Here is a 23583-nt window from a genome sequence, read left to right on the forward strand (position 1 = left end):
CACCTTTCTTGAAGAAGGGATGAGGGAATCTGGGAAGTGGAGTTGGCCAGCAATTCTTTCAACTCATTAGAAAGTGAGCCTTATCAAAAGTCTTTGACCCAATGAATCAGTCAATCAATCAGTGGTATTTATTGAGTGCTTACTATGTGCAGAGCACTGTACTAAGCACTTGAGAGGGTACAACAGAATTAGCAGACACATTCCCTGCACATAACAAGTTTACAATCATTCAAAAACTGCCATACACTGACAACCGAAGAAAACTGGGGATCAGTGTGGCCCAGTGAAAAGAGCATAGGCCTGGGAGTTAGCGGACCTGGGTTCTAATCCCAGTTCTGCCACTTCCTAGCTGTGTGACCTCGGGCAAGTCACTTAGTGTCTCTGTGTCTTGATTTCCTCATCTGAAAAGGATTTCAATAACCTGTTCTCCCTCCTACTACAGTCTCTCTCTAGACTTTAATTTTCTTGTGGGCAGCTTTGTTGTCTTCTCCCAAGTACTTACTCTAGTTCTCTGCAAACAATAAGTGCTTAAAAAATAGTCAATGATTGATCACTTAGACTGTGAGTCCCAAGCAGCACAGAGATTGTGTCCTACCTAATTGCCTTGTATCTATCCACTCCAGGGCCTAGAACAATACGTAACTCATCGTAAATGCTTAAATTATACTATTAAATAATAATAACTGTGCTCTTCAATCAACCCATCCATCAGTAGTATTTAGTGAATGCTTAATGTGTGCAGAGCACAGCACTAAGCACTTGGAAATGTACAGCACAACAGAGTTGGTAGAAATGATCCCTGAGCACAAGGAGCTTACAGTCTACAGGGAGAGATAGACATTAAGATCAAAATAGATAATAATTATGGTACTTGTTAAGGACTTGGAAGCAGTTCTAAGTGCCAGGGTAAATATAAGTTTATGAGGTTAGACACAGCCCCTGTCCCACATGGGACTCATAATAGAGCATAAGAATATAATAGTAATAATGATGGCATTTGTTAAGTGCTTACTATGTGCCAAGCACTGTTCTAAGCGCTGGGGTAGATACAAGGTAATCAGGTTGTCCCACGTGGGGCTCACAGTCTTAATCCCCTTTTTACTGAGGTAACCGAAGCACAGAGAAGTTAAGTGGATTGCCCAAGGTCACACAGAAGACAAGTGGCAGATCCAGAATTAGAACCCACGTCCTCTGACTCCCAAGCCCCTGCTCTTTCCACTAAGCCAAGCTGCTTCTCTAAGCCAAGCTGCTTCTCTATGTACATAAGTGCATTGGGCCTGTGGTGACTAACAAAGATCTTGAGAGATATCAAAGGTCTTGAGAGATACACAGCCAAGTGCATATATGTACTTGTATATGTACTTGAGCAAATATGTAGAAAGATGTACAAGTAGCCTATGGACCAATGGAAATGTGTGATTTAATGATACTTCTAAGTGCCTTGAAATCCTTAATTGATTACAGTAAAACCCACAAATGCAGTCCTTGATGTTTTTAGGTGCTTGCCTGTTGATCTTTGCTTTGTGAGTTCAGTTTAATAAATGGAGGGGTCAGAACGTCAGTTGATCAATCAACCAATCGATCAATAGTATTTATGAAGGACTGTGTGCGGAACCCTGTATTAAGCGCTTGGGAGAGTACAGTAGAATTGATTTGGCGGCAACTGAATGTCAGACAGTCTTTTGCAGTGAGCTTATTGCCTTAAAACTCTGTACCTGAATACCATCGTTTCTCTTTTCTGCCAGAAGAGTGGGCTAGATTTCAGAAGGATCTCCTGGTGGTTTTATGTGTGAAGGTCTTGGGAAAAATACAAATTAAAACTAAACAAGAGAAATTGGGTGGGGTCAAGACACTAAACTCTTTTCAGTCTTTTGGACAGAGGCCGGCACATAATCAATGGATGATGTTGATGGTGGAGGTAATGCCAAATGATACACATAAAGGAAATATAAATAGCTTAATTGGGCTCAAGAACTAGCTAGTTCTCTTTGATAATCTTTACAAGAAATGCCTAAAGACTTGGTTTATCTATTATATCAGAGGTCACTCAAAAAAGGAATGACCAAAAGTGGAAAAGCTGGATTGGGCTTTGCCACGCTGCAGATTACAGTTTTCTTGACTTCTTGGGTCCCTCTGAGAATTGATGGATAGTGAACCCCAAAGACTGGATTCAGGAGGTCCGCTGGGACCCTTCTGTCTTTTACTGGCTACTGGCTTACATTTACAGAGCATCTTTTTCCCAGGAGCTCAAGTCTTCCCAAACACCCCTTTGAAGATGACATTTTAATCTACACAACCCAAGTAGGGACAGAGAAGAAAAGGGTAGGAAGAGATGCTTGGGGTCACCTCTTCCCCCACTAGATGAAGGCCACAATTTCATGTCCGAGGCCCATTTCAGGAAGAGAGAAAAAATGAATTTGGAAACCCCGTGCCTTGTGTATAACTGCTGAAACTTGAATGCGTTTTCAAGATTTATGCTTTTTGAGCAAAGAATGTAGCTTCCTTCTGAATCCGCTTAGTGGGTACGTCCCACAGTCCGGCTTTGAGCTCGAAGGGCGAATGTCTTGAGTCAACAAGTAGAGGTTCTGGAAAAGTGGGCTGCTCCACATTCCTCTACTTAGATCCTGGGGCCTCGGGAGGACTGGGAGCACGTGATGCCAGAGATGACGCGAGTTTAGTGAGAGCCGTAGCTATGACGGCTAAATGGCCGTTCATCGTCTTCAGCTCCACGAGTATGCTCCCGACATCGGTTTCCAAGGTTGGCCCAGCACTGGGTATCTGATTGGCTCCTAGGCTGGCCCCTGAGGGGTTGGGAGAGCGGCAAACCACCTCTCTACGCAGCAGTTCCTCCACGCCCAGCCTTTGACTACTTCCATCTTTTCCAACCGCATGTAGCGTCTTGCCCCCAGCCCTCTCTGGGCCCTGGCGTTCCTGGCCATCCCCTCGGACGCCCGCCGATGGGACCGAGGCGAGGTCGGGTAACCAGTCTATGAGGTGAGTGGTTGGCTCTGGAGAAACGGCAACGGGCGAGTAAATCCCGGGATGCCCGGCAGTGCTTGAGCCAGCCTGAGGTGCGGATGGCAGGGGCCGCAGGGCTGTTGAGGGCTGGGAAAAGGATGAAGGCCCTGTGTCACCAGAGGTCGGGGATGGGAGCCCGCTGGAATGTCTGTGTTCTTCGGAGGACAAGAACGAGGTGGTAGACGAGGGGGAGTCCAGGATACTAGCCTCTGAATCTGTCAAGGAAGAAATGAAACATGGGTGACCGGGTATAAGACGCGAGTCATGACCATGACACGAGTCACGAACACACAAAAGACACTCTGCGTTTTACAGAAATATTGGGTCACCTCACCTAACATTATAAATAGAATTATAGATATATACAAATCATTAATAAAAACCAATAGAATTACAAGAATAAATATGTACATATATACACATATAATAAATTGATAGCTGACCCCAAAGCCCAGGACATGTAGAACTAGTGCTATTTGTTAACGGCTTTCTACATGCCAAGCTCTGTACTAAGTGCTGAAGTAGATAAAATCAGATCAGGCACTGTCCCTGTCCCTCATGGGGCTCACAGTCTAGGCAAGAGGGAGAACAGATATTCGATCCCACTTTTACAGGAAACTGAAGCAAAGATAATTTAAGTGACTTGCCCAAGGTCATATAGCAGGGAGGTGGTGGAGCCAGGACTGGAACCCAGTTCCTCTAACTCCCAGGCCCATGCTCCTTCCACGGAGCCACGAGTGTTGTGAGAGAGCAGCCCTGATGTTTGTGTGAGGAAATGAAGTGTCAATAGATGAGTAAGACAACAGAACAAGAGACTGAGCCAAAGGCTGGATAAAACAACAGCTTATCCATGACAGATGGTGCAAGAGACTGTGGTTCCACATGTGACACAGAGATGCACTTAGTCATAGGGCAACACTGCTCGAAAGATTTTGAAAAAGCAACACTCCCCAAAGGTCAAATTCACATTACTCATTCAAATTCTAGCCTGGTCAAACCCAGACTCAGTGAAGGGACGACCCCAGAGAAGAATGTCTGTAAGAGGGGAGAAGAATGAATATGGGGATTCTGACCAACTTCTCAGAAAGTGACAGATGGTTTGCCTGGAATCACAATAGTAGCAATAATTGTAGTATTTGTTAAGGGCTAATTTCGTACCACGCTCTATACTATGCGCTGTGGTGGGGGGGAGATACAAGATTATCGGATCCCACGTGGAGCTCACAGTCTAAGTAGGCCTCGGAGAAGTAGTGTGGCCTAATGGATAGAGCACAGGGAGGGAGTCAGGAGGACCTGGATTCTAATCCTGTCTCTACCTATTGAGTTATCTTGGGCAAGTCACTTCGCTTTTCTGTGCCTCCGTTACCTCATTGGGCAAATTGGGGATGAAGTATGTGAGCCCAATGTGACTGATTACCACTCCAACCTTTCATTCATTCATTCAATAGTATTTATTGAGCGTTTACTATGTGCAGAGCACTGTACTAAGCGCTTGGAATGAACAAGTCGGCAACAGACAGAGACGGTCCCTGCCGTTTGACGGGCTTACGGTCTAATCGGGGGAGACGGACAGACGAGAACAATGGCCATAAATAGAGTCAACCTGATTACCTTGTGTTTACTCCAGCAACCGGTACAGTTCCTGGCATATAGTGAACACTTAACAAAGACCATTTAAAAAGAAGTAGGAGGGAGAACAGTTGCTAAATCACCAATTTGCAGATGAGGAAACTGAGGCACAGTGAAGTTAAGTAACTTGCCCAAGGTTCCACAGAAGGTAAATGGTGGAGCCAGGAGTAGAAGCCAGATCCTCTGACTCCCAGGTCCATGCTTTATTCACTAGGCTACACTGCTTCTCATAAAACAGACTGAGTAGAGAGAAAGGAGAACTGGGAAAGGTCATGTACAATCAGAGCCCAGGCCTGGAAGCCAGAAGCACCTGGGTTCTAATTCTGGCTCTACCACTTGTCTGCTCTGTGATCTTCCCCGATTAGACCGTGACCCCATCACTGGGCAGGGATTGTCTCTATCTGTTGCCGAATTGTACATTCCAAGCGCTTAGTACAGTGCTCTGCACTTCGTAAGCACTCAATAAATACTATTGAATGAATGAATGAGAGTACAGTTCAACAGAGGTGGTAGATGCTTTCCCTGCCTTCAAGAAACATAATGCCTGGCCCAAGACATTGATATAAATAAATAAATTAGGGATTCATCTCTATTGAGGGAGACAGATATAAAAATATTTACAAATTGAATAATCAAAATAATTGAGAAGCCTTGTGCCTTAGTGGATAGAGCATGGGCCTGGAAGTCCGGAGGATCTGAGTTCTAATCCTCGCTCCTCCACTTGTCTGTCATGTAACCTTGGGGAGTAGAGGGAGGGAGGAGGGAAGATGGAGGGATCCCTCTAAATGATGTGCCTCTGACTTCACAAAATGTCCCCAAACCCTGACATTACCCCATCTACTCAAAGAAAGAGCCTGAGGCTTTTCCCCACCTTCAAAGACCTCCTGAAATCCCTCCTCCACTTGGAAACTTTCCTTAATTAATTTCCACTCTCCCAAGACACATCAACACTACAGCTGCCTTTAGCATTTGAATATTTGCAACCATCTTCATGTAGGTACGGATCAATCTACGTACACCACTTATAAAACGAGAACGATTTCAGAACGCGTTAAGCACTTATATGCCAAGCACTGGTGTAAAGACAAGATAAGGAGATCAGACACAGTCTCTGTCTCACATGGGGCTCAGGATAAGTAGGAGGAAGGACAGATATTTAATCCCAATTTTCAGTTGAGAAAAGTGAAGCAAAGAGAAGTTTAGTGACTTGCCCAAAGACACAAAGGTCCTCTGACTCCCAGGCCCGTGTTCTTTCCACTAGGTCGTGCTACTACCAGCTGTATTTTGGCTCTTTCTGTCTATTTCCAGTATTTATAAAGAAATTTATTTCTGCCAGTCTGCCTTGTTAGATTATTAAATCCTTATGGGCAGGCCCGGTAGTTTCTTTTTCTGTTCTCTCCCAACTGCATAGTTCAGGCCTCTGTATGGAATAAGCTCTCAGCAAATTATTATTATTATTATGATATTTGTCAAGCACTGATCTAAGTGCTGGGGTTCACAAAAGTTAATCGGGTTGGACACGGTCCCTGTCCCATGAGGGGCTCAGAGTCAAAATAGAAGGGAGAACAGGTAAAATTTATTCATTTGTTCATTCTAGATTGTAAACTCATTATTGGTAGGGAAAGTGACTGCTAATTCTGTTGTATTATACTCTCCTAAGAGCTTAGTACAGTGGTCTGCACAGAGTAAGTGTTCAACAGATACCTTTGAATTGACCGATTCACCGATTTCTACACTCCATTCCCGTTCCCCAGGCCACTGTCCACCTGGGTGACCACAGAACTATTTTCAAAATTCTTGACTGCCCAGCTGAGAGGTGAAAGTCAAAGCTACCAACTGTTCTACACAAAAGCCATCAATCGTGCCGATTCCCGAGCCCATCAGAAAGCACTCCTGAGTAAGCTATCTCCGCTATCTTGTCGGCTTCAACCCAATGAAGCGTTTTTCAGTCCTGCAGTGACAAACTGACGTACAAACCGTTCATTCCCAAGACCCTTTCTTCTTTAAATCGAAAATGATGCTTGTTTCATTTCTGTTAAGATCAATCAATCAATGGCATTTATTGAGCACCTACTATGTGCAGAGCACTGTACTAAGTTATTGGGAGAGGAAAACACAACAGAGTTGACAGACGTATTTTCCGCCCACACCAAGATTACAGTCTAGAGGGGGAGACAGAAGTGAATATACATAAATGATTTGTAAAACATAATTTAAAGATATGTACATAAGTGCTATGGAGTTGAGGGTGGGGCGAATATTAAATTCCCATAGGTCATTGAGTCAGCTGGTTCTGGAACTTTCCTTCTATTTTGTTTAACCTCAATAAATACTACTGATTGAACATGTCAGTAAATTCCCCTTCCATATATTCAATGTAATTTTTTTAAACCACATAAATAGTTTCTTTTGAATTTGTCTGGAGAGTTAAAAATAATTACAGTAATAATTGTTAAGTTCTTACTATTTGCCTAGTACTAAAGTAGGTGTTGGGACAGAGGCAAGATAATGAGATCAGATACAGTCCTTGTCCCACATGGGACTTGTAGCCTAAGTAGAAGCCAGGTCACCTACTAGACCTGTGTTCTGTCCACTAGGCCATACTTTAAACACTTACAAGACATTATTTGAGCAGGATCATTGTTGTTGGTCCAGCTGTCACGATCTTTTAGGTAATCTGGGTTGAACATAGAATAATCAACCTCATTAATTTAATTTGTAAAAAATACTTGGCAACAGATGTACACTTCTGGGTACATGTATAATGTATATATCATTTATAGCAGTGTTTCTCAACACTACTTACTTTCATTTGGGTTATCACAACACCTGGCCATATTATGAAATTCCCAAAAGAGTCTAGTCGAAAGAGCACAGGCGTGGGAGTCAGAGGACAGTTCCAGCTCTGTCACTGTCCTGCTTTGTGACCTTAGACAAGTCACTTAAATTCCCTGGACCTCAGTCTCCTCATCAGCAAAATGGGGATTCAATACCCCTTATCTCGCCTACTTAGACTGAGCATCCCATGTGGGACAGGGACTGCAACCATCCTGCTTATCTTCTATCTATCCCAGCGCTTAGAACAGTGCTTGCGGCAGAGTAAGGTCTAAACACATACCACAGTTGTTATAATAATAATAATGATAGTATTTGTTAAGTGCTTTCTATGTTCCAGGTTGTCCTACATGGGGCTCACAGACTTAATCCCCATTTTATTGATGAGGGAACTGAGGCCCAGAGAAGAGAAGTGACTTACCCAAAATCACCCAGCTGACAAGCGGCGGAGCCGGGATTAGAACCCACGACCTCTGACTCCCAAGCCCGGGCCCTTTCCACTGAGCCAGAGCCCGCTCCGGCTACCATCATCTTCCCCTGATGGTGCACAGACTTGCATGATGAGGTTTAACTGGCTGCAGCTCATAAGCTTGGGCACAGACTAGGCAACTGAGGTAACTGTGACGCAGACAAGTTAAGTGACTCACCCAAGGTTAAACAGCAAGAGCCTGGGCTTGGGAGTCCGAGGTCATGGGTTCGAATCCCAGCTCTGCCACTTGTCAGCTGAGTGACTGTGGGCAAGTCACTTCACTTCTCTGTGCCTCAGTGACCTCATCTGTAAAATGGGGATTAAGACTGTAAGCCTCCCTTGGGACAACCTGATTACCCTGTATCTACCCCAGCACTTAGAACAGTGCTCTGCACATAGTAAGCGCTTAACAAATACCAACATTATTATCATTATTATTAGTGGAGCCAGGATCAGAGCTCAAGTTTTCTGACTCCCAGGCCCATGCTCTTTGTTACTAAGCCACTCTTTCCACTATGTGACAAAAATATTTCTTTTCTGGATTTTCAACATAACTCAAGTTTCCCTTTGTGACTGCTTCACATCCTCTTTTTTTTTTTTCAGTGACTTAACTGGTAAGTCTGGAGTTCGACATGGCTACTGTTCAGGCTAAATCCGGTACATTTTTTATATCTACAAGTCCTTAGTGACCGCCGAACGTACTCTCCTGTCTGGCTCTTGCACACAAATTGCTGCTGGGCTAGACACTGAGTAGGGAGAGGAGTTGGAAGGAAATGAAACTGTTGCTAAATGTAGAAACATCCAAACCCTTTGGAAAAACGCAGCCCCTCTTTGGCAAACGCAACTTCTAGGATTATCGAATTCATCGTGGCTCAATGTGGCGTTCGCGTTGCCTCTTTATCGTCCTCACCACCAGATGGCAGTGTGTTGCCACACAAATTGGTTTTCAGTGGGGCAAAAGATAATAACGAGGGTATTTGTTAAGCGCTTACTATGTGCCAAGCACTGTTCTAAGCGCTGGGGTAGATACAAGGTTATCAGGTTGTCCCATGTGGGGCTCACAGTCTTAATCCCCATTTTACAGCTGAGGGAACTGAGGCACCGAGAAGTGAAGTGACTTGCCCAGAGATAATAATGTTGGTATTTGTTAAGCGCTTACTATGTGCCAAGCACTGTTCTAAGCGCTGGGGTAGATACAGGATAATCAGGTTGTCCCACGTGAGGCTCACGGTTAATCCCCATTTTACAGATGAGGGAACTGAGGCACCGAGAAGTGAAGCGACTTGCCCAGAGATAATAATGTTGGTTTTTGTTAAGCGCTTACTATGTGCCAAGCACTGTTCTAAGCGCTGGGGTAGATACAGGATAATCAGGTTGTCCCACGTGAGGCTCACGGTCAATCCCCATTTTACAGATGAGGGAACTGAGGCACAGAGAAGTTAAGTGACTTGCCCACAGTCACCCAGCTGACAAGTGGCAGAGCCGGGATTCGAACTCATGACCTCTGACTCCCAAGCCCGTGCTCTTTCCACTGAGCCACGCTGCTTCTCATCTCTTTCCACCTTGTTTAATCGAGGTCGATCACTCCCAATGTATATGGAGCATTCACACGATTCTGTGACATGAAAAATTGGGGTCAAACCTGTGACAATGTAAACAATTTGTGGAAACAACATACCTCTAGACTCTAAACTCCACGTGAGACAACATACATATACACATATACATATCGTGTGTTTGATATGATCATCGAATATTCTACCCCTGGACATAGCGCAGAGACTTTTTTATGGCATTTGTTAAGCGCTTCTTATGTGCCAGGCACTGTACTAAGCCCCAGCTTAGATACAAGATAATCAGCTTGGCCACAGTCCCTGTCCCACGTAGGGCTCACAATCTTAATCCCCATTTTAGAGATGAAGTCACCGAGGCCCAGAGAAGTGGGCCCCAGGATCACGCAGAAGAAAAGTGGTGGAGCGGGGATTAGAACCCAGGTCTGCTGGGAAACAGGAGGAGGAGGTTTGGTAGCTCCGAGTGGGGTGGAACCTATGTCTACCTACCATGAGAATGTGGACGACGAATGAACAAGCTTTCACGAGAAGGTCGCAGGAACCTACCATGGGCTGGCCTCTAATGGGACGGATTGCCTGCTCCTCTCAGAACACTCAGCAGACAAAAGCTGGGCCAAAGCATCGGACGAAGTCAACCTAATAATAGTCTCTTTTTTTTTTTCCAGGAAAGTCATGAGACACCTAGTGCAATCATCTGGTTTTAAGACCAGGTGAGTCAAGCCTGTGAATTCCTATGACTCACAATGGGATTCCAAGTCCTAGAAACCAACAGTCAAGGCCAAAGCACAGCAGGCAAGCGCCTCTGTTCCATTTGTTGGTTTTTGCATCCATGAAGGGACTTGGGACTTGGTCCTGAACCGAATCGGCCAGGCAACTCCTCCCGCCCACGGGGTTGCCCCATGTGAGCTGGCCTCTGTACAAAACTTTATCGCCCAACCAGGAAAAATCCAAGAAGCAGTGTTGCCTAGTGGATAGAGCATGGGCCTGGGAGCCTCTAGACTGTAAGCTCGTTGCGAGCAGGGAATTGCACTGTTTATTGTTGTATTGTACTTTCCCAAAGTCTCAGTAAGGTGCTCTGCACACTGTAAACACTCATTAAATAAGATTAAATGAATGAGTCAAAAGGACCTGGGTTCTAAACCCACCTCCTCCACTTGTCTTCTGTGAGACCTTGGGTAAGTCACTTCTCTGTGCCTCAGTCACCTCATCTGTCAAATGGGGATTAAGACTGTGAGCCCCATGCGGGGCAGAGACTGTGTCTAACTTAATTATCTCGTATCTACCCCAGCGCTTAAAACAGTGTCTGGTAGTTAGTAAGTACTTAACAAATATCGTTAAAAGCAAAAACGCAGGTTGTTTCAGCAGTGGCTGCAGCTGAATAGGGTTGATCTAGTTCCTTTAAGCAGGCAGACTTCAGCTCAAGCCAGAAAGCTTGTTCATTTGTCATCCTCAGCCTCTCTGGCCCATCTCAAAATGTTGTGACCTGGGTTGGCTCGTCAACCACATTCTCAGAAGGCTCTGAAAAGGCCTGAGCCAAGCGACTTGCCCTTCCCGGAGATGGTCAGTACCCTTCCAGCGCAGACTACTGCTTTTTGGTTTGTTTGCTTTTATGGTATTTGTCAAGTGCTTCCTATGTGTCGAGCACTTTCTAAGTGCTGGGGTGTGTACAAGTTAATGAGGCCGGATACGGTCCCTGGCCCACATGGGACTCACAGTCTAAGTAGGAGGGAGAACAGGTATTGAACCCCCATTTTGCAGTTGAGGAAAATGAGGCACAGAGAAGTTAAGTGACTTATCTTCACTTAAGGTCCCTCATCAGGCAAGTGGCAAAGCCGGGATTAGAACCCGGTCCTCTGGCTACCAGACCCATGCTTTATCCACTGCGTCCTGCAGCTTCCCGACTACTCCAAGTCAATTAGATCCTGCTAGATTGCAAACTCTTTGAAGGCACTGAACATGTCTACCAATTCTATTGTATTGTACTCTCCCAAGTGCTTAGTATAGCACCCTGCAATAGTAAGCGCTTAATAGATACCATCTATTGATCTTGGTGGAAAAAAAAAAACCCCAGCTGGCACAATACAGCTTGGTCTCTGTATCCCTAAATATTTCCCAGAACCCCTTCGGTTGGTACTTTGCTGGTTCCTGATCGGATCTACGATGGAAGGCTTCACTGGGCCCTGGTGACCTAGGCACATCCTAGACAGGCAACAGGTGGGATCCAAAAGAGCACATGGCAACTTCATTCATTCACTCGTATTTATTGAGCGCTTACTGTTTGCAGAGCACTGTACTAAGTACTTGAGGGAGTACAGTACAACAATAAACAGACATGTTCCCTGCCCACAGTGAGCTTACACTCTAGAGCTTACATTCTTCTCACCTGCACTGTCATTTGGAGCAGAGAGGGCCACATCTCTGGGAATAATAAAAAGTAATATGAATGATGATGGTATGCTAAGCGCTTACTACGTGTCAGACACTATTCTAAGCGCTGGGGTAGATACAAACTAATCAGGTTGGAAACAACTCCTGTCACCCATGGGGCTCACCTGTCACCCCATTTTACAGATGAGGTAACTGAGGCACCGAGAAGTGGGAAATGACTTACCCAAGGTCACACAGCTGCAGACAAGTGGCAGAGCTTGACTTCCAGGCCCATCCTCTATCCACTAGGCCATATTGTTATTGGACTGACAACAAGGGTCAAGATGAAGAGTAGGGAGTGTTTCCCCCAGACTAAACTGGGCCAGCAGCAACAGAGCTGCACTGCTTTTTGCCCGCCTTTGACTTTCCCTAGATCCCAGTGACTATTCAATGGGCCAGTCTGGAGCAGGCCCACGGGCAACTGCCCAGATGTTTCCTGGGAGAACCTAGATATAGAAAGCACCAATGACTGGGAACATCTGGATTCAATTTCCAGCCTTGGTAGCCGCTTTCTGGGCGACCTTGGGCAAATCACTTATTCATTACCCTTCACTCTACTACTCCTGCTTCTTAATTGACAGTGAGTTATGGATAAATCTCATTAGGTAAAATCGCTCTCTGGGAAAGAAGGCTCTCAACAGAGCCCCGACTCTCCACGGATGCTCTCCCAAATTTTGCAATTGAAAATACAAATAATTGCCATCGAGAGGGCTGCAGATCAGATTTGGACAACATGACATGCAGACTGAATGCGGATTAGTATTCTCTGTTCTGGCCCATCACCCTGGGCTGGCAGAATCTCAGCCTGAAAGCACAAGAAGGACATTTTCTCCCCAGTGAAGCAAGCTCTGGCAGCACTATACCGATGGCCGGGAAGGGTAAAAGGAAAGGCATTTTACCACTTCCACTGATGCAGCCCTTTTGGCACTTTTTTATTCTATCCACTCCATTGTGTCGGGTAGGGAGCTGGCTAGAGCTGCAGATATAAGCAATTGCTTGAGCCATTCTTTCTGCACGGAGCACCCATTCTTGAATTTCCTTTATAAAATCTTATCTCGAGGTCCACCCACTAGAAAAATCCATGACCCACTTCTCTCCTGCTGACTCATTTTGTAATCACAGTGTTTACTGTAATTAGTGTCTCTCTTAGCTTATATTCATATTGAATATTTGTATACCTTGGCTCCTCTATTAAATTAAAGGATCTTGAAATCACCATCAGGTTTATTGTTCAACACACACCATATACTCATGCTGCGTGGTTGTGAACTGCTGACAACTGGTTACAAAGCACTCAATCACCTCTTTCCCTCCTACTTTCCCACTCTCTTCTCCCACTACATCCCAGCTCACACTCTCTGTTCTTCTCAACCTACCCACTGCAACTCATTCTTATCCTGTCCCTTTTTGTCTCTCCTGACACCGACTTCTTGCTCACCCCCTTCCTCCTGACTGGAACCCTCTTTCCTTTCACATCTCTTCCAGGAGCCCACGCATGATTAATTTTTATTCTCCCCACCCAATAGCCCGCAACTGCCATTTCCACACTTCCACACCATCTAAAGCGCTTAGAGCCCCTGGGTGACATTCATGTTCACATATTTATATTCTATTACATCCTCCTATCTGAACTTTTTTTTATTACCTCCCCTGATAGACTGTAAACTCCTTGAGGACAGAAATCCTGTCTACCAATTTTACTCTCCTCTCTCAAGCAGTTGAGTACAGTGCTCTTCACACAGAAAGGGCTCAGTAAATATTAATGATAGATTGATTTATTGTACTAATGGGAGTTAATAGTAGCTGACACAGCAGCCTGAGCTACAGAAATCACGTATAGATTTTGTAGCCACTTTGGTAGCCACTTTATAGCCACTATCTGAGATAGAATGTCTGTCATTGCCTATGTCCTTATTTTCAAGGAACTTTTAACTGAGATTAAGGAAATCAACTAGAAGAGATAACAGTAAAAGATGATTGTGTACCTGTGCATAGTGTGAAAGCTTTAGTTTGTCGAGCATCATTCTCAGCAATCTTCATCAAAACCAAAGTTTCTCTCTTTCAGGTAATCAAAAATATATTCTTTCTTTGTTGGAGATGAGTATTCATTATTTTTTATATGAAAGAAAAGACCTCAGAAGTTCGAATGACCATTTTTTACTTCTTTCATATTTTCCCAGGCCTGTTTCACATCTTCCCTCTCTCTTCCTCTTTCCAAACTCAAGAATTTGAATCTCAAACAGCCTCATCCTTGGGGAAGAAGGAAGAACTTTCTTTAAAACATCCTAGGTGAAGAGTCTAGGGACAATGAGGGGATTCATCCAAATGGAAAGACAATAATGATTCATCTAAGGAAGGGGGGCGGGGGAGAGAGTAGGAAAGAGAATGGTAAGTGTGTGACCAGAGGACACAAGTGATTTCCCAAACCGAGGGCATGGTGGGAGCAAAATATGAATGGAGCCATATTCAAAGTTGTGCAGCACTGGGTGGTATATGTCTTTTCCTCCTTCTATCCATGTGAATAAGAGAAAGAGGAATGGAGAACCACACCCTTCCCTCATCCCCACCTAGCTCATACCTTGATACAACAGCACAAGAGCCAAAAATAAGCTTGCAACACAAAGAATCCTGAAGTCTGTATCTGGCACTGAGGCCATAGCCAGAGGTGACTTATTCTTAATGAGGATGGGCCTGTGAAACAATAGGTTTTCTTTATTCATAAAAACTGTTTTCCCCCTAGAAACAGCCAGAAAGTCGAGTACCTCGCCCATGTTTTCCTTGATTAAACTACCCCGCCACACCCCAGATGGACTCCTTATCCCAACGTGAGGAACCTGAGTCACTGTAGAGTTCCCGATAGGCTAGAAAGCTCTAATAGTAATAACATTTATTAAGCACCTACTGTGTGCAAGGTACCCCAGCGCTTAGAACAGTGCCTGGCACATAGTAAGCCTTAACAAATACCACAATTATTATAATTATTATTATTACTATACTACACATTGGGGGAAAAATAGACTGGTAGCCCAAGGGGCTCAATTCTAAGAATAAAGAAGGGGGGGCGGATTGGAGACAGACACCTAAAGAAGAATGAAAAGATGAAAACCAAAAAACAAAGTGAAATCATAGGAAAATAATAACTACAAGAGCAAAAGGGTACCATGAATGAGCACAGAAGCAGAATTTCAGGTTCCTCCTCATTACTCAGAGCTCAACTGTCAGAGTCGCTGTCACAGCAACCCCCAAAGCTTCCCAGCATCCTAAGTTTTTGAGGGAGAATATGCTTTTGAGGGGGTTTAAATTCTTCCCACCCCTATGCCTTGCACAGGGCAGGAGGAGAGAGACACCAGAGCAGCAAAGAGATGGTGCAGTGGGGACTCCAAGCTATGGTGTTGGCTGGTTTGACAGGATGGAAACTTTAGCCATAGGCATTGAAACAACCTCCTTCTCCTCCTCCTTTTCTTCCTCTTCCTTCTTCCCCTCCCCCTCAACCCCTGGCACATAGTAAGCACTTAATAAATGGCACAATTATCGTCATCATCATTATCCTCTTTCTTTTCACCATCATCACTACCACCACCATCACCGTGGTTTGTCTCACTAACCTTCTAGTTCTTCGCAATTCCATCTTCAAAGGAAGGGAATCATACTTCAGAAGACTACTGGCTGTCTAGAGTTTGAAGGCTATTGTCTACAGAGAAGCGGCGTGGCTCAGTGAAAAGAGCAGGGGCTTAAGAGTCAGAGGTCATGGGTTCGAATGCCGGCTCCGCCACCTGTCAGCTGTGTGACTTTGGGTAAGTCACTTAACTTCTCTGTGCCTCAGTTACCTCATCTGTAAAATGGGGATTAAGATTGTGAACCTCACGTGGGACAACCTGATTACACTGTATCTTCCCCAGCGCTTAGAACAGTGCTTGGCACATAGTAAACGCTTAACAAATACCAACATTATTATTACAGAGGGGGTAAGATCAGCATATGGACCTGGGAGCAAGCTTCCCAGAAGTCTCTCCTCAGGAACTTCATCAGGAAGGAGCAAAAAAAGCTTGGAAGAAGGAAGAGACAAACTGTTCAATGATTAAAGAATAAAAATAGGGCCTAAAGTATGAGAAGGGAATAAAGTATATATGGTGGAGCTGAACAGGCAAAGCCCGACCAATGAAGCCCCTTATTTCAAAGTCAAAGGCTCCTTTAAAAGGCAAAGGTTGCTGACACCTGGGAAGGTTTATTTCCCTGTAGGCCACTTTTTTTTTTTTCCATTTAGAACAGATGACTCTTTTTTAAAAAAAAATAGTGGTACTCGTTAAGTACTTGCTATGTGCCAAGCACTGCACTAAATGCTGGGGTAGATACAAGATCAATAGGTAGATTTCACATACACCTGATTGTAGATTCAGAAAAAGAGAGAGAGTGAGAGAGAATGAGTGAGAGCAAGAAAGGTATATCATGTATTGAAATCTGGCCATGGCGTGAAGAAAAAATGGATTAGGAGGTGTTTCATCAGGAAGCCCTGTTTCCCCTTCTCTTCAGCGTTTGCTCGGGGTTGCTGCCAAAATGTATTTTTTTTTCATCTGGATTTGGCTTTGGGAAAATACATTAAAAGTGCTGCTGCCACTTACACCTCCACCTTTGCCAGAGTTCACAGTAGCCAAGGAAGCCCAAATCCTCAAGTCCTCATGTCTGTTTCTGTCACCGCCCCCGTATCTGATGAAGTTCACAATGGCAAAGGTGGATTGGTGCCTCGATCCTTTTTCTGCCTCCTTCCTATCAGGATTCCCCATATCAGAACTGCCCAGAATCTTTCCTCTCTGCCACCCCTGATGCCATGTCCAATCCCTGGCTGCCCCCAGATCCCTGGAATTATGGGTCACAGGCTACGCAGCTGTAGCAGATAATTGTGGAAGAAATTGTAGTAGAAGTAATAGTATTTGTTGAGTTTCTTACCACGTGCAGAACACTGGGCTGGGAAAGAGTATACACATGAGGATTAGGATGATGCAAAGAGTTTTGGAAATGAGGAGGAACCAATCAATCTTTGATATTTATTGAGCATTTACTGTCTACAGAGTTGCTTGGGTGGAATTGGACAGAAAAAAAGGGCTGCTGGGCTCATCGAAGATCGGAGTAAAATCCCCAATTTACCGGAAAATGTGAGATATCCTATAATTCATTTAAATCCCTAAAATGCACAAAAAATGATAAACTATAACGCAAATCCCAGGAAAGTTTACTCAGAAGCCCACAAAACCTACCCTTTCTCATTGTGGCGGAGGGTGACTCACTTTTTACCTTCTTGAAATGCCTAAAAATACGAGAAATAGGACGATTCTAGTAGGGTAGAAGGGAAGACACGCTAGCCTGCCAAGAGGAAGAAAGACCAAAGGGGTCAGTTCCCTTGTAAAACGAGGATTGCTTGATTAACTTTATGGAAAGAGGCTGCGCAGTAAAAAGACGGCATTTTGTCTTTAACAAGGCCTGAGAGTCAGGAACTGAGCCAGCCGGGTAGTCTGTGCTAACCCAAAAGTATTAGAACACCGAGGTCAAAGAGAGCCAGGACGCCACCAGGAATGTGAGGAGAGACAGTCTGGCGATGTGGCTGTATGGAACAACTGAGGCACAGCTGCAGAGGTCCATAAATGAGTCAACAGGCGAGCTAGACGGGAGAATCAAGGGTTGCGTGGTACACTGACAATCCTTTACGTGAGTGTGTGTGTATGTGTTTGTGAACATAAAGCAGTGTGGGTCTCTGTGTCTCCACACATCGGGAAGGGATGCACGTAGTACAAACACATTTGCAAGATGGGGTGAAAGACCGTCTCTGACAAAGCCTGGGCAGTTCACATTCTTCAAGACTTTAGGGAGAATACCTTACCCTCTGGTCTTTACCAGACACTAAAGAATCAAATCAAATTGAAGCCCTCTAATCCGTAAGCTCGCTGTGGGCAGGGAACGTGTCTGTTTATTGTTATATTGTACTCTCCCAAGTGCTTAGTAAGGTACTTCGCACACAGTAAGCACTCAATAAATATGATTAACCGACTGGCTCAGCATTTTGTCCAAATGGATTTGGACAGAACTGTTGAGAGGGTCAATGGAAGAACTGGAAAAAGATCCCAGAATTCCTTATTTCAATTTCCTCCTGGGAGACTACTTAGACTACTTCTGAATAGCTTGCAGACCTGCCTCCAGCTGTATGGAGCACTTCCCAGAATTCCATCTTAAAAAAATAAATAAATACACATGTCATAGGCTGGAAGTCTAGGACTTTACATCTAATTCCTTTAAGATCTGGTGTTCTCCATTATCATTTCCATTCTTGTATGAATGGCACATATAAGGTGTCCTGGTACTAGCAGTTATGGAGAATAATAGTAGGAGGAGGAGGCATAGGTAGTAATAGTAGTATTACTAGAAGTATTATTTATTGAGTGCTCACTTGATTCAGTGCCCCGAAATAGGAGTTTTTAAAATACTGAATAACCAAGTGACACATTCCCAGGCCCCAAGGAGCTTACACTATAATGGAGGAGAAAAACATAAAAATATTTACTACTACAGTGGTCAAAATAAATAATTGGCTACTCAGATCCTCATCATTGCTTGATTACATTCCATGGTACTATCAAGTAATCCCTGAGAATGCTGAGTCTTGCCACTTTGTATCCATCTCTGGATGTCTTTTCTGATTTGAGCCTAATTTTTCCTTTCCTCTGTCTCCTGCCATTTGATCTATAACCCCACTTTGTGCCAATCTCAATTTCTAGAGCAAAACCAGCCAACTCCAGCATTCAAGTAACTCCCATCCCATGGATTGGGTTAGGCATGGCTTGACCTAGTGGATAGACCACAGGCCTGAGAGTCAGAAGGACCAGGGTTCTAAGGAGGACAGGGTTTGCTGTGTGACCTTGGGCAAGGAACTTAACTTTTCTGTTCCTCAGTTATCTCATCTGTAAAATGGATATTAAGAGTGCAAGCCCTAGATGGGACATGGATTGTGTCCAACCAAGTAGTGTGGACTAGTGGAAAGAGCACAGGTCTGGGCATCAGAGGACTTGGGTTCTAATTCCGATTCTACCACTTACCTGCTGTGTGACTTTGGGCAAGTCATTTAACTTCTCTGTGTCTCAATTATCTCATCTGCATAATGGGGATTCATTCAATACTTGTTCTCTCTCCTACTTAGACTGTGAGCCTCCTAAGAAGGTTGATTACTTGTATTTGCCCCGGGGCTTAGTACAGTGCTTGTCACATAGTAAGCATTTTAAAAAATACCCTAATTATATTAAAATGCCTCTGCCCTAGTGCTTAGTACAGTGCCTGGCACATAGTGAGCACTTTACAAACACCATTAAAAAATTGTTTTGGACATAGCACTCATCCATACCACTTCAACATAGAGAGTAAAGTACCAGTTCCCTTCAGTTGAAATAAAATCTTTGAAAACTATCCCTCTGGAGTGAAGGCCACAGCCAGTTCAGAACTGGATTGTTCCAGCTTTGGTCAGGGAGATGGTACCTTACTTCCAGTCAGTTCTGGCATGACTCAGATCCAATCTGCAAGACTGTGGAGTTAAAACCCTCTGCCTTTCCTTCTTTCCCCCAACTCTGGCCATAACGATGAGCAGCAGGGTGACTGAAGGGTAAATTGAGATCCCTGGAATTTCCTGGATAATGGAAGTTTGTCTCACCATGGGAGAGAAAAACCACTTGCAAATACTGAGGAAAAACTGAGACTCAGTTCTTCTCACTAGAGAAATCTAGGAGTCTCACCCTCTGTCTCTCTGTAGTCCCTAAAGGAGATGAACTTAATGCTCTAGACTGTTCTCTCCCCATCTAGACTATAAGCTGGTTGTGAGCAGAGAATGTGTCTGTTTGCTGTTATATCATTCTCTCCCAAGGGCTTAGTACAGTGCTCTGCACACAGTAAGCACTCAATAAATATAAGATAAATAAATAAATGGTGGTATTTGTTAAGCTCTTACTATGTGCAAAGCACTGTTCTAAGCGCTGGGGGATACAAGGTGATCAAGTTGTCCCAAGTGGGGCTCACGGTTTTAATCCCCATTTTACAGATGAGGTCACTGAGGCACAGAGAAGTGAAGTGACTTGCCCACAGTCACACAGCTGACAAGTGGCAGAGCCGAGACGCGAACCCATGACCTGGGTTGAGAAGCAGCGTGGCTCAGTGGAAAGAGCACGGGTTTTGGAGTCAGGGCTCATGAGTTCGAATCCCAGCTCTGCCACTTGTCGGCTGTGTGACTGTGGGCAAGTCACTTAACTTCTCTGTGCCTCAGTTCCCTCATCTGTAAAATGGGGATTAAGACTGTGAGCCCCACGTGGGACAACCTGATTCCCCTATGTCTACCCCAGCGCTTAGAACAGTGCTCGGCACATAGTAAGCGCTTAACAAATACCAACATTAATTAATTAATTAATGACCTCTGACTCCCAAGCCCGGGCTCTTTCCACTGAGCCACACTGCTTCTCAATGATTCACTGACTGACTAAAAGATCAAATCTTTGGCCCTTCCCCGACCGCTTTCTTTTTTTCAAAGTTCATCTTTACTCCTTTCCTACCCAGTCAGGTGAAACAGGGTAAAGAGGCCCACCTACCTCAACTTCAACCAATATATAGCCATCTCTTCAATGATCAACAAGTATAACAAGCAAGAACCACATTTTCCCACCTTGCCCCCTAATTTAAACAAAGCTCCTTAACAAGGATCCCATGACTCTTGCAGGTTTTGTGTAGGAGAAGTACAGTGGATGTGGCCAATACATTGCTGACCAAATCCATCCTTCTGGATCCAGAAGGGTGTTAGAACCATGATTTTCCAGGGAAAGAGGGAATGGTATATTCCTCTACCCTCTTCCTGGATGCTCAAGGAAACCTGGAACTCTACCATTTTCTGCGGAAGTTGGGGCCCGATTTGCTGGGAGGGGAAATATATGGGAATTGGTGACCCCCTGCCCCAATTGCCATGGTAAAAAATTCTCCAGTTGTCCGTAGCCAATCCCTATCCTGCTCCATTCTCCAGGCTTTCTCAACTTCCATATCTGAGATGGGCAGGACAATCACCTTATGCAAAACCACTTTGCTCATTCACGAAAGTGAAATCATCCTCCCTGCGCCTCCCTTTCCACACACCATTAGAAGGTGTTTCTCTTTTTCCACTCCCCCTACTCCAGGGAGATCGAGGTAGCAGTGAAGAGGATTCTAACAGTAGCAAATGGATGGACTAAAGCCAAGATTGGTCACACCATTAAGGAGAAATTTGGAGAGATGTGTCTCTCTCTCTCAAAAGGTGTGACGGCAGAGGAGAGAATAGAAATGAATGAGAGGAGAGAGTCTACTGGGGTAGAGAGAAGCAACCCTCACTCTGGTCTAGTAGAAAGAGCAGGGGCCTGGGAGTCAAAAGGATCTGGGTTCTAATTTCAGTTCTGCCACTTGTCTGCTCTGTTGCCTCAGACAAGTCAATCAACTTTTCTGTGCCTCAGTTATTTCCTCTGTAAAATGGGGATTAAGACTGAGAGCCCTTTGTGGAACAGGGACTGCGTCCAAACCGATTACCCTGTAACTACTCCAGTGCTTAGTACCTGGCACACAGTGAGCACTTAACAAATACCACGATTATTATTATTATCATATTGTTTTTATTATTATTACCTTGAACAAGTTAGATTAGGAATCTGTTTGTGGGTACAGTTCCTTCTTCTGAGTGCTGACCCACTTTATATTTCAAAATCTAGTATGATGGTATGATGGTTCCCCCTATATTCCATCTCCTATAGGTAATGGATTTTTTTCTGGGGTGGAAATCGATACTTTCTTTCAGGAAAGGTGTTGCTTGTTAGGAAGGAATATATCAACTTCAAGGAAAACCTGGCAAACAGTAGGCAGTTTTGTTTGCTTTCTGCCATTTCCATGAGGTGGGAAAAGAAACTTGCCAAATAGCCTCATACATTACAGGGAGATATTGAAATACTCAGTGACCTGATTCACTTTTATCTACCTCAGCATTTAGAGCAGTAATAATAATAATAATGTTGGTATTTGTTAAGCGCTTACTATGTGCCGAGCACTGTTCTAAGCGCTGGGGTAGACATAGGGGAATCAGGTTGCCCCACGTGGGGCTCACAGTCTTAATCCCCATTTTACAGATGAGGGAACTGAGGCACAGAGAAGTTAAGTGACTTGCCCACAGTCACACAGCCGACAAGTGGCAGAGCTGGGATTCGAACTCATGAGCCCTGACTCCAAAACCCGTGCTCTTTCCACTGAGCCACGCTGCTTCTCAGTACTTGGCACATGGCAAGCATTTCTTAAATATATGATAATAATAATTGATAATAATAATCAATACTGATTCTGGGCTGAGACTACTGAGCTAATAGAAGCAGCATAGCCTAGCGGAAAGAGCACAGGCTTAGGAGTATGAGGATCTGGCTTCTACCTGATTTAATTTTTGAAGTTAATGTTTGTCTCCACCTCTACACTGTAAGCTTGTTGTGAACAGGAAAAATGTCTACCAACTCTATTATACTGTACTCTCCCAGGACAATAGTTCACCTTAAGAAGAGAACACGATTGGTTTTAGGCAGCAGATTTAAAGTATCACTTCTTTGTGTCTGGCTCCTGGTTGGCAAGGGATGCTAGCTGACCAATGTGGTCTCTCTTTATTTTCCCACTGTGATACCCCTCGCTCCACCTCATCATCACCAACCAATCAATGATATTTATCAAACGCTTCCTGTGTGTAGGAACTTTCTCCAGTTAAGGCCTCTTTTCCCCTATTCCCTATGCACTTGGGCAGACTGTAAACTTGGGCAGGGAATGTGCCTATTAACTCTGTTAGATTGTACTCTCGCAAGTGCTTAGAACAGTGTTCAGTACACAGTAAGTGTTCAGTGGATACCACTGATTGATTGATTTCAGAGCCATGTACTCAGCACTTAGGCGAGAACAATTCAATAGAGTTGGTAGACACAAACCCTGCCCTCAGGGAGGTGACAGTTTACTCCATCCCACCTGGTTTTTGAAACAGCCAGGTTGGGAGGCAAGGAAAAAGAATGGAAAATCTTGCACTCTCTTCCAGTCAAGTGGATGTGGTGATGACAGAATTCCCATGGCAGGATCCATGGTTGCCTTAGGAAACAGACCTTTACCCTTTCAGACACCGGGCTTGTTCTGTCTGGATTCCTGGCCGAAATAGTTGGAAAAATAGCTGGCAAAGTGTGGAGCAGGGGAAACAATTACATTTGGCTTGCATTTGGCCATTGAATAGGGGAAGCAGCATGGCCTAGGGGATAGAACACAGGCCTGAATGTAAGAAGCACCTGGGTTCTAATCCCGGCTCTGCCACCGTCTGCTGTGTGACCTTGGACAAGCCACTTCACTTCTCTGTGCCTCAGTAACCTCATCTGTAAAATGGGGATTAAGACTGTGAGCCCCATGTGGTAAAGGGACTGAGTCCAACCGAATTAGCTTGTATCTACCCCAGTGCTTAGTACAGTACCTGGCACATAGACAGCGCTTAACAAATACCCTAAAAAAAATTGGAGATTATTGAGAGTGGAGCATCAGGGCAAAGAATGGTGTGTCAAAGCCTCTTGACTATTCCCTCATTGGCTTCGG

The 23583-nt window shown here is 44.5% G+C and overlaps 1 protein-coding gene across 2 annotated transcripts in view; it reads right to left on the reverse strand.

The window, feature by feature from the left end:
- Nucleotides 1-2162: 2162 nt before the first annotated feature.
- Nucleotides 2163-23583, reverse strand: part of RUNX2 (RUNX family transcription factor 2) — a 308136-nt gene continuing 286715 nt past the window's right edge. For both annotated transcript variants that reach the window (XM_039913021.1, XM_039913020.1), the window contains one exon: nt 2163-3233. In XM_039913021.1, the coding sequence (XP_039768955.1) occupies nt 2614-3233 (620 nt within the window). In that variant the 3' untranslated portion in view covers nt 2163-2613. The remainder of the gene's footprint in view (nt 3234-23583) is intronic.

The sequence above is a fragment of the Ornithorhynchus anatinus genome, chromosome 9, assembly GCF_004115215.2.
Source record: "Ornithorhynchus anatinus isolate Pmale09 chromosome 9, mOrnAna1.pri.v4, whole genome shotgun sequence".
NCBI lineage: Eukaryota > Metazoa > Chordata > Mammalia > Monotremata > Ornithorhynchidae > Ornithorhynchus > Ornithorhynchus anatinus.